The sequence below is a fragment of the Natator depressus genome, chromosome 10 (genome assembly GCF_965152275.1).
Source record: "Natator depressus isolate rNatDep1 chromosome 10, rNatDep2.hap1, whole genome shotgun sequence".
Lineage (NCBI taxonomy): Eukaryota > Metazoa > Chordata > Testudines > Cheloniidae > Natator > Natator depressus.
The window spans coordinates 61,846,816-61,858,887 of NC_134243.1; the positions used below are offsets into that span (position 1 = coordinate 61,846,816).

Below are 12,072 nucleotides of genomic sequence, written 5' to 3' on the forward strand. Positions count from 1 at the left end.
CATGCTCCCAGGTCTTAAATTCTAAGAGATTATTTCTTGGAGCCCCCCTCTTCCCATTTGGGGCTCCAGGCTTCAGCTGCAGGGCGGTGGGACTCGGGTCTCTAGCATCATGTGTGTAGAGGGCACTGGGGTTTGGGGGTTCAGCACCATGGGAGGTGCCTGCAGGTTTGAAAATATTAACTAGAGTTCCAACCCACCCCCCCGGAAGGCTCCATCTGAATTTAAGCCCTGCATACTCCATCTCCCCAGCCTCTTCTCCTTGACCCCTTGTTCCTCTGGGAATATTAACAGGATCCTCTCTGGTTTGAATTTGGGACATACTTTCCCCAACCAGATAAGCTCTGTGCATAGAAATCAACTCTTCCATTTCACAGACAGCTGTCACAGTAAGTCTATGATAATTGCACATTCTTTAACATTTAATATTTCATTAATAATTTGACATATAGAATCATAAAATGAGGTCTGGAAGGGACCTTGAGGGAAGTCATCAAGTCCAGCCCCTTGCACTGAGGCTGGATGAAGTACACCTATACGGTTTCTGACAGATGTTTGTCCAATCTGTTCTTAAAACCTCTAATGATGGGAATTCCACAACCACCCTTGGAACCCTATTCCAGAGCGTAACTACCCCTACAGTTAGAAAGTTTTTCCTAATATCTAACCTCAACCTTCCTCGCTACAAATTAATTCCATTACTTCTTGCCCTACGTTCAGTGGACATGGACAAAAAATTGATCACTGTCCTCTTTAGAATAGTCCTTAACATATTTGACGACTGTTATCAGGTCCCCCACTCAGTCTTCTTTTTTCAAGCCCAAACATGCCCAAGCTTTTTAACCTTTCCTCATAGGTCAGATTTTCTAAACCTTTTAGCAGTTTTGTTGCTCCCCTCTGGACTCTCATCAATTAATCCACATCTTTCCTGAAGCGTGGCACACAGAATTGGGCACAGGACTCCAGGTGAGGCATATGACACTAATGCCAAGTAGAGCAGAACAATTACCGCCTGTGTCTTACATTTGACACTCCTGTTAATACACACCAGAATATTGGCCTTTTTCACAACTGTTTCACACTCTTGATTCATATTCAGTTTGTGATTTACTATCATCCCCAGATCCTTTTCAGCAGCACAACTTAGCCAGTTACTCCCCATTTTGTAGTTGTGCATTTGATTTTTCTTCCTGAGTGAAGTACTTTGCACATATCTTTATTGAATTTCATCCTATTTCAGACCAATTCTTCAATTTGTCAAGGTCCTCTTGAATTCTAATTCAGTCTTCCAAAGTGCTTGCAACCCCTACCACTTGGTATCATCTGGAAATTGTATAAGCATACTCTCCACCCCATTATGCAAGTCTTTAATGAAAATATTAAGTAGTACCAGACTCAGGACTGACCCTTGCAAGATCCCATTAGATAAGTCCTCCCAATTTGATAGTGAACAACTGATAAAATACACTTGGAGTACGGTCCTTCCACCAGTTGTGCACCCACTTATAGTAAATTCATCTAGACCAGGGGTTCTCAACCTTCTTCTTTCTGAAGCCCCCCCAACATGCTGTAAAAACTCCATGGCCCACCTGTGCCACAACAACATTTTTCTGCATATAAAAGGCAAGTCCAGCTTTAGGGGGTAGCAAGCAGGGCAATTGCCTGGGGCCCCATGCCACAGGGGGCCCTGTGAAGCTAAGTTGCTCAGGCTTCGGCTTCAGCCCTGGGTGGCGGGGCTTGGAACCCCAAGCTTCAGCCCTATGTGGTGGGGCTTTGGCTTTCTGCCCTGGGCCACAGCAAGTCTAATGCCGGCCCTGCTTGGGGGACCCCCTGAAATCTGCTCAGGGCCTCCAGTGGGCCCTGGACTCCTCATTGAGAACCACTTATCTAGACTGTATTTCCCTAGTTTGCTTCAGAGAATGTCATGTGGGACTGTGTCAAAAGCCTTACTATAATCAAGAGATATCACATCTACTGCTTCCTCCTGTATCCAGTAAACAGTAACCCTATCAAAGAAGGAAATTAGGTTAGTTTGGCATGATTTGTTCTTGACAAATTCATGCTGGCTATTCCTTACAATTCTGTTACCTTGTAGGTGCTTCCAAATGGATTAATAATTTGTTCCAGTATTTTTCCCAAGTATCAAAGTTAGGCTGACTGGTCTATAATTTCCAGGGTCCTCTTTGTTCCTCCTTTTAAAGTGTAGATGTAACATATGCTCATGCAGGAGTGTTTCTACTGGGGTCAGAACACCATCTCCCAAAACAACATTAGCTATGCTGACAGTATCAGTCTTCTATCGGCATAAGAACAACATAAGAAAGGCCTTACTGGGTCAGATCAAAGGTCCATCCAGCCCAGCATACCATCCACTGACAGTGGCCAATGCCAGGTGCCCCAGAGGGAGTGAACCTAACAGGTAATGATCTAGTGATCTCTCTCCTGCCATCCATCTCCACCCTCTGACAAACAGAGGCTAGGGACACCATTCCTTACCCATCCTGGCTAATAGCCATTAATGGACTTAACCTCCATGAACTTATCCAGTTCTCTTTTAAACCCTCTTATAGTCCTAGCCCTCACAACCTCCTCAGGCAAGGACTTCCACAGGTTGACTAAGTGCTGAGTGAAAAAGAACTTCCTTTTATTTGTTTTAAACCTGCTACCCATTAATTTAATTTGGTGGCCCCTAGTTCTTCTATTATGGGAACAAATAAATAACTTTTCCTTATTCACTTTCTCCACACCACTCATGATTTTATATACCTCTATCATACCCCCCCTTAGTCTCCTCTTTTCCAAGCTGAAAAGTCCTAGCCTCTTTAATCTCTCCTCATATGGCACCCGTTCCAAACCCCTAATCATTTTAGTTGCCCTTTTCTGAACTTTTTCTAATGCCAGTATATCTTTTTTTGTAGCTGCATCTACATTGCGTTTTTTGTTGGCATAACTATGTCGCTACTACACCTGACTGACATAGCTATGCTGGTATAAATGTAGCCCAAGCCTTCATGTATGACACTCTTATTCTGGAATAAAGAGTGCTTTATTCCTCTTTAGCTTAACCCACGTCAGGAAAACCATTATTCTGGAATAAGAACCTACTACTGTGGAATTAATTAGGGATAGTTAATCAGGGATTTCACCATGTTTAGACAAGCCCTGAGACAGACGGAGAAGTCAGTTAAGAATCTTTGTTCAGTTATTTGTATTTATATACATTGCATTCAGGTAACTCCTTAATATTAGTAAAAATATTGTAGGACGTCCCTCTGTGGAATCTCCTGTCAGCACTCCAGAGGGCCCTGGGTTATGTGGGCTTGACATCTGTTAATTTATGTTCCTATTCTGTCAGCAATAATTGATGTGATTGCTCAAAACAGCATTTTACCTAGGTCCTTCACACTGAACATCCCCAACCCACTTTCTCCCTGCCGACTTGCTTATTGTAAAACCCGGGAAGTGTGTTAGCGCAAGCCCACCCACTGCTAAAGACCCCTCCCCCAGCCTAGCGGGAGGGACCACTGGACCCGGGGACCAACCGATTACGGGGGACAACTAATGAAAAACAGGGACTGGAGTGAGGGTCAAAGGTTCAAAATGAGGATACCGGATGAGGACACGGAGCAGAGAACCCCGGACAGAGCCCACTGCTCCTCAAAGCTGTCGAGGGAGCCAGCAGATGCTGCCCAATGGAACTCTGCCCGGATGCGTGAAATTAGAGAGGAACGGAAATAGGCCCCGCAGTCGCAGAGCACCCCCTCGTCCAACATCCTTCTCCTGGTATTGTAGATGGAGACTTTGGCCAGAACTGGGAGGAGGTTGACGAGGAGGTCTCGTGACTTCGTGGGGTCACGGATAGGGTGTGAAAAGAGGAACAAGTGTGGGGAACAGTGCAGCCAGAACCTCACCAAGAGGTTCTGGAGGAGCCGGAATAGGGGCTGCAACCTGGCACATTCGAGATAGGCGTGCGCCAGGTTCTCCCTCATGCCGCAAAAGGGGCAGGCCTCAGGTGTAGCGGTGAACCGCGCCAGGTGCACGCCCGTGCTCACGGCTCCAACTAACTAATGTCCCTGGCAGGCCACGGGACCAAGGTGGAATAAAGGCTGGCCCACTCGGGCTCCTCACCCTCTTTAGGTGGAAGATAGTCCCGCCATTTGGTGTCCGGGCAGGACATGAGGGTGAGGAAATGTAACGTATGGAGCACGAACGTGTACAGATGGTTTCTGGGCGCGGTTCAGAACCAGACCGGCTGCAGGGTAAGCAGCTGGCTCGGAGTGTGGGATCGGGGACGCCGAGGGGGCTCGCGGAACAGGGGCCCAAGAAGAATGTCCGGAGGGCCAGGGCTGAGGGGTGGGCAGGGAACGCCCTCTCGCAGGGCTCGCCGCAGGAAAGCGAGAGAATCGGGTGACAAGGCGGCCTTCACCTCCTGGAGTACGCGCCTAGGGGTCGGAAGGGTGGAACCCGCCAACTTGCTCCTCTACGCGCCCTTCCCTGGGAACTACTCCTTCAGTTTTGCTCCCTGCACCCCAGCTGATCTGCTCCTCCACACCCCAGCACCACTCAGCTCTCCCCCATCCGCGCCACTCGCTACCCCTCCGTTCCGCGCCCGCCCCTCGCTCAGCAGCTCCTCCCCCTCCCGCCGCTACTCCCGTAGCGCTGTCGCGGCGGGACAGGACAGGGCGCCGAGCAGCGGCGAAACTCCAGGCGAAAGGCAGAAGCTTCAGCTGGGCTTCACATCTCTACTAGGCATGCGCACAGGCTGCGCGCATGCACCTCAGGACGGCAGCAGGGGCTTGTGCGTGCGCAGACAGGAGACGCAATTCTATTTGAGGTCGCGCGCACCCCCCCACCCCCCCGTTGCCCTGACGGCTGTGGTGTCATCGGCGCTTGGCCGGTCTCAGCCGCCCGTCGCGGCGGTGACTCGAGTCCCTCTGCCGCCTGCCATGCCCATTGCTCGGCTGGCTGCTGCGGAGGCGGAGCACTGAGGGGAGCCGCCGGCCCAGGCGAAGGCGCGGGGCATGGCAGAGTTCCCGCCGGTGCCGCTCTCCCTGCGGGAGGAGCCTCCGGCCGCCCGCTCTGGCTCCGAGTCCGAGTCGGAGGCCGAGCTGTCGCAGAGCCTGGCCCGCACCAAGATCCGCTCGTACGGCAGCACGGCCAGCGTAGCGGCCCCCCTGGCGGAGCGCTACCTGGAGCATCGCCTCAGCGCCGGAGACACGCTGCAGGGCATCGCGCTCAAGTATGGCGTTACGGTAAGGGCGGCCTGAGGGGCCGCAAAGGCGGGCCGGGCCCCCGAGCCCTGAGAGGGGAGGTCACAGAATCACAGAATATCAGGGTTGGAAGGGACGTCAGGAGGTCATCTAGTCCCTCCCCCTGCTCAAAGCAGGGCCAATCCCCAATTTTTGCCCCCAATCCCTAAATGGCCCCCTCAAGGATTGAACTCACAACTTTGGGTTTAGCAGGCTAGTGCTCCAACCACTGAGCTATCCCTGCCCCCACCCTGGCCGGGCGGAGGGAAGGATGGGTTTGCGGCGGAGGCGCTGCGCAGAGAGGGTGCTAGGTCCTGGCTTTGCCTCAGACCCCTGGGACGCTGGGCGAGTCACTGATCTCTGCGGGTAACAACCCTTCCTCTTCCTCCCTGCCTCAGAGCGTAAACGCTGGGCTGGGCCGGGACCCGACCGCACCACGTGTGCGCGGTCCGCGCGCTCTGGGCCCTGAACTCCGCTGCGATCCGGAGGTACCAGAAATACAATTTGTGGGCCAGGCAGATGAGAGTGGGGGAGGAATTCCCAGTCCTGGGTGAGACAGCGCAGCTGCGGGAGGAGAAACCCCAAGTGAGGTCTGAGCCACTTGGGGGCTGGGCATGGGGTGAAGGAGGGATACCCAGCCAGATATATGGCACAGGAGCTACACAGTGTGGGAAATCCACAGCCAGCTGTGAGTAGGGTCACCAATTTTGGTTGGATGTATTCTGGGAGTTTTCATCACATGAGATAATCTTTAATTTCTGGAGACTCCAGGGCAATCCTGGAGGGTTGGTGACCGTAGCTGTCAACCAAAAGAAATGGGATAGAGATTGACAGGAATCCTTGGGTAGATGTGAGCCCTCTGAGGTTGTGAGAGGGATGGGGTGAAATGAGAATCTTCACTCACTGGTAGGGAGAAGAAGGGGGCATAGAGAGGAAAAATCCCTCCTCATCGCATGCAAGTTTTGGGGGACGGTAAGGTGATGGGGGAGTTAATGCCTGGCTCTCCATGAGCCAGTGGTTTGTGATGGAGGAGGGCTCAGTCTCTCCCTGGCCATGTGTTAAAGCAGAAGTTGCAGGAATAGATGAAGAAATGCTTGGCCAGCTGTGACTAAGAGAAGACCATAGATGGGGAATCCTCATTCAAATGCGAGTCTCTAGTAATTGTATTGCTTCAGTAATATATCCACAACTATCTCTTTAAAAAATAATAGTAATCTCAAATTAATATCTGCAACATGACAGTGAGGCCCAGTCCACTGTGCAGGCTCCAGGAACCTGTTTAAACATGGCTATTTCTAATAAGCTTTTCCAGATCAGCATAGATAAGAATATTTTTTTTCTTGTGAGAGCCATGATACATAGCTGTGCTATACATTATCCATGCAAACCACCACCTGCTCTCTATAGTATCATGTCATAATAGTTTTCAAACCAAGTTTCAGCTGGCCTAAGGGAAAACATACTAAAAATCTGCTAGCAACAGCTTTTTATATACAGTTGTAATTAGCAATATTTGACTCCCATTGTGAATAAGGTCAAAGTTTTTATTTCCTCTCAGAAAGAAGAGTAACTCTGCTTTGAGTCAAATCCTGTTTACTCCTTACTGATATGAGTAATGCTGTGGAAGTCAGTGGAGTTACTCTGGTTTGTTTTTGGTGTAAATGAAAGCAGATTGACTCAATAAGAATGTTTGAATAAGCTGAACTGGTTTGCCATTAGTTTATTTATACATTCACCATTGTAACTTAGTTTCGTCTCGCACATGTTAAAAAAAACCAAACCTCTTGCATTTAGTGACACTTAAATGGTATTGGAAATGTTTAAATTTGGTCTTTATTCAGAAGTGGAGCTAGTGCATTGTAGTTACATTTATACAAAATGTTTATTTTAATAAAATTGTATTTCTAAATAGGAACTTCAGTATTTCAGAGTGGAATTGTAGCATGGAATACTAACATTAAAAATTAAGCTCAATTTTTAACCTTGTTTTAAATTACTTAAAATACATTTCAAGCCAGACCTGTCAAAGAATATACCTGAAACAAAATAGTAATCTAGCCCTCAATTTCAGATGTCAAGATGTGCCTTTTTTAGTACTCCCTATTTAAATTGCCATTGTGACAGTATAAGAAGTAAGTACTGATTTTTCACTCCCATTTGCTATCTAATACCAGACATTCCTAGCAGTCTCCTTAATTTACCAAGTCTTGAGTAAAGTCTTTAGAGTTTTAACGCCCCTGTAATATAAACAGAAGATTTTTTAAAATAGAAACTTAGGACCAACTTCTATTAAAGAATCTCTTTGTATATACCTTATAAAATGAAAAGTACTTTAGCAGCAATCCTAGTCACACTCGGCTCTGCCTCATAGGGCTAAACCAAGCCACTGACATTTATGAGAGTCTTTCTGGTGACTGATGGGGGTTGGATGAGGTCTTACTTCAGTAGGGGCTCAGAGTGGTGTGAAGGCAACATCGTCATCTCTTGAGAGGGTGAGGAGGATGAAGAACTTGCACTTCTAACAATGACTTCCTCCCAGCTGTTTAAGAAGAGGTATTGATTGTCTTTAAAGGAAACAAAAGGTCCACATATTTGCCCTTTATCAGAAGGGTGCTGGCTACAACATGGGGCATCATGTTTATCTACCGTAGGTATCTTTCAAGTTGCTCTTGTCATTCTATCCATGTGCCATGTAGGAAAAAGGATATCCAAGGCCTTATTTATATACCATACTTTAAACAAAAGTTTCCTGTTATGTCTCCCTTCCTTATTGCTCCCATTGGCTGTAGCAATGATGGGAGCACTAGTGCTGACAGTCACTAGTGTCTTAGTAACTGTCATCTATGCCTGTTCTGAACAAGGGTAATGTAATGTAGAGATGAAACCTACAACTGATGAGAGATCGCATGTGGGGAAGATGTTAGTTTGTGGTCTTTAGTGTAATCTCTTTGCTAATCGGGGAAGATTTTTGATGTTTATAAACAATGTATTTGTAAAGATCTATCAAGCTGATTCTGTTAAACACCAAATAAAATCTTTTATTCTCTTAGAATATTTCGATTAGTGAGTGTGGGTAAGTAATTGAGGGAATTAAAAGGATGATGGCTAGAATATTGTTTTATATAGCTCCTACAAAGCCAAGAAGATATGTGCTTTGTACAATGTAAACATGAATCCCTTGCAATATCCCTAAATAAGTGACTACTATTTGTATTTTTATTTTACTGTTTGTTTTCTCCAAAAATAGGGTGCATGTATAATAGGAAAGTTCATAAGCCTTTTCTGCCTCGGTACAGTTTCATCTATGGCTGTGTTAAAAAACATAGGATTTTTAACCACCATGTTGTCCAGTTCCAGGGTTGAACAACATTAAGGTTAAAATACCTGTACCCCATTTGCATTACAGCTTTTATACTGGTGGACCTATGCCAGTGCAGAGAAATGCTTATGAAATTTCCCAGCATAGGAAAGGTATCAGTGTCAAATTCCACTCACACTTACACCCATGAATCCTTATTGGAGGCACTGGAGTTCTGTGAGTGTAACTGAGGGCAGAACTTAATCAGCAGTTCTCAAGCGACGTACCCAAGACTACTCACAGAATTTTATAGAGTGGAGATTAAAACACAGGGGTCCCTTACTCCTACCACTAAAATACATGGACTCTCTGAGAGGCCACAAGAAGATATCCTAAAGCAGTATTCCAAGGAGGAAGAACAAACCACCACTGGCAGAGTTACAGTGAAGCGTGATAAACAATAGCTTTAGGGTGCATTATTTATCAGCTATCATTTTGCTAGTCCCTTTACAAATGCAAGTCATGGTAGACATATTGGGTTTCAGTCTTTGTGCTACAGTTCTGTAGATTGATTTCTCCTTTAAAGAAAGTCATGCCTTCCAGTTACCAATATAATCATAATTTGGTATTGAGCAAGTAAATGATTCTGTTTGCTTTAGTGGCTTCTGGTTTTTGGGGCCTTGGCCCTGAGATGTTCTCCAGTGTGGAAGCTGGGCTCCAGGTCTGGCTTTGCAACCTATGCTACCTAGCGAAATGGAGTAGTGTAGGGAGTGCACTATGATCCAGCTGACTCTCCCTTGTGGGGAAAGTTGGATAGCAAGAGGCAGTTGCAGGCAGGTCCCAACAAGGTGGGGAGATTAAAATGAAATTTCACATGCTTGGATGTAGCAGAATGTCAGATTCTAGTGCAAAAATGCAGAATTCCTTAACATATTAGAAAATGGCAAATTCCACAGCCATGGAATCCTGGGACCACAAGGCCCCTGATAGAGAGATGAATGAGGCAGCTCACACTTCTCAGAGCTATTGTTTCAGGCCCTCTGCAGTCATCACTGCATCAGTTTGCATTTAGTTCCTGTTTTTAAGGTTCTAGGGCTAGAAACAATTAAAAACAAAACTGAAAGCTGAGATTATGCAGCCATGGGTGACTGTCATGGAAAATTCTGCAGCTACAGACTCCGTGGGGCCTATACCCATAAGGATAGAAAGATGGGCCCCACAGAGATGTCAGTTTCTATCATGCGATGTTCCATCTTGATGGGCAGGTTACTTAGATCAAGATGGAGCATACAGTGGTGGGACCTCCAAGCTGCATTTTGATATTTATATAAATTGATTGTATAAAATAAGGAGGTTTGCCACTGGTCATGCTGTAGAATTCCAATGGCTGGTTTTGGCCAGCAAGTGACACCTACACTACCAGGCTCTCAAAATATGGGGCCATATTCAGGACCCAATTAGAGATCTCTGCGTTTATGTAAAACCAAACACACCAAAGCAGGGAGTGGCATCACAGATTAAATGTATTCATTTGATTTCTCCAACACCCTTGAAGTTCACTATTTGTGGGCCTTCCAAGATAGGCAGTCAGCTGTATGGTCTAAACATCTTAGTGTACCCCTGAAGCCCTAAACACCTTCACATGCTGGGATTACTTATACTTTAGACCTAAAGTCAGTGGTTCCCAAACTTTAACAGCCTGCGAACCCCTTTCACTAAATTGTGAAATCTCATGAACCCCCTCCTAAAAATATATATTTCCAGGGATTTAAGTTTAAATTTCCTCCGCACGCCGTGAGGCTCCTGCTGCTGGATCCCGTTGACTGCCCCGGTCAACTGAGCTCCACTGAGCTTGGGCTGCAGGTCCCGCTGACTGCCAGGGCTCAGGCTGCCAGCTCCAACTGCCTGGCCCCGCTCTCCCTGGGGCTCGGGCTGCCAGCCCCATTTGGAGCACTGGGGTTCGGGCTGCCGGCTCCCCCGCTGACGGGGGGAGGGCTCGGGCTGCCAGCCCCAACTGTCTGGCCCCGCTCTCCCTGGGGCTCGGGCTGTCTGCCCTGCAACCAGGTCCCACCTGCTGCCTCCAATGCCTGGGGTCCTCTGGCCGCCATTTAGAGAAATTTTTCTGGTGAACCCCCTGTAACCTTCTGCAAACCCCCAGGGGTTCACGAACCCCATTTTGGGAACCACTGGTCTAAGTAATCTGTTCAGGCGGTTCTCTGGGAGTTGCTCTCTCAGACTGGCCCCAACATGAATGCAAAATAATGCAGGTTTTTTGCAGCATGATTGTGTATTCTTTGCTGAGCAAAGGTGACCTAAATTTGGGTTGTGAAGAGAATGGAATACTCAAATTTAGGGAAAGTTTCTTTATTTGGAACAAAACAATATACCCTTAGGGAGACTTCCAATAGCATAAAGCCTAGTGCACGGACAAAGAAAGCAAAGCAAAAAGGCTGAGTTAATGGCAAGACAGAACAGAGATGTTCTAAATGCAGTAGCTCCTTTTATATTCTAATTTAAGACAAAGTAATTGTTTCAGGGAAACTCTTCTCTTATGAAACTGCTTGCCTGTTGTGTGTTTTGAGGATGGTGGCATTCTGTACTTTACAGAAATCAGTACTGCTTCAATTTAATTGTTTTTCTTTCTCTCTTCCAGATGGAACAAATAAAAAGGGCAAATAAACTATTTACTAATGACTGTATATTCCTGAGAGAAACGCTGAATATTCCAGTTATATCAGAGAAGCCGTTACTGTTCAATGGACTTAATTCGCTGGAATCGCCTGAGAATGAAATTATTGACATTTCTCTTTGTGGTGAAGGACCAATGACAGTTCAGGAAGAGAGTAGTTCTTCTTCTCCCAGTCCTCAAGAACCTGACAATCAACCTGCTGCACCCGAAGAACTATCTGCCAAAGATTTTCTACATAGACTGGACTTGCAGATTAAGTTGTCAAAACAGGCAGTCAGGAAACTAAAAGATGAAGATATCAGGTAAACTCCACTTTAAAATGAAGCATCTAATTTCAGACTAACATTTACTCCTTTTTATATTGGAGTTGTTGTGGCATTTGGACAAACGCTAGTGATATTTATGTCTATAATCTTTCTAATTTAGGCTTATTTGCAGCCCCCATCTCAAATGACATTTATCATGTCGTGTAATGGACTATAGGAAGGTTCTTGGATACTATGGTGATTAGAATAGTATAAGAAGCTATCTAGAATAACAGCTGTATCTAAGCCCTGGCTATAAATCAGAGAAGGAATAACATTGTGTAAAAGGTGTTGGTATAACACAGATTTCTGATTTGGTAGATGGTTATCTATATAGGCTTTGATTCAGCAAAGTACCAAGCACCCAATGACCCTGTGAAGCCGAAGGTGTGTAATGAGACATTACTGGGGGCCCCCCCCAAGCAAAAATCTGAAATGGCCCCCAATACACATTTGTAGATGTGCCTAATCTCATACCGCTTTCCATTCTCACCCAAAGAATGCTCATTCCCCCTAGTAGCTGTCTCTTCCTCC

General features: G+C 46.4%; 1 protein-coding gene across 2 annotated transcripts in view; it reads left to right on the forward strand.

Annotated features, from left to right (window-relative positions):
* The first annotated feature begins 4,854 nt into the window (after positions 1-4,854).
* The window catches only part of LYSMD2 (LysM domain containing 2), a 30,974-nt gene continuing 23,756 nt past the window's right edge, over positions 4,855-12,072 (forward strand). For both annotated transcript variants that reach the window (XR_012641157.1, XM_074964770.1), the window contains exons 1-2: positions 4,855-5,249; positions 11,198-11,535. Coding sequence is in view for 1 of the 2 variants with exons in the window: in XM_074964770.1 (XP_074820871.1) it covers positions 5,019-5,249; positions 11,198-11,535 (569 nt within the window). In the remaining variant the exon portion in view is untranslated. The remainder of the gene's footprint in view (positions 5,250-11,197; positions 11,536-12,072) is intronic.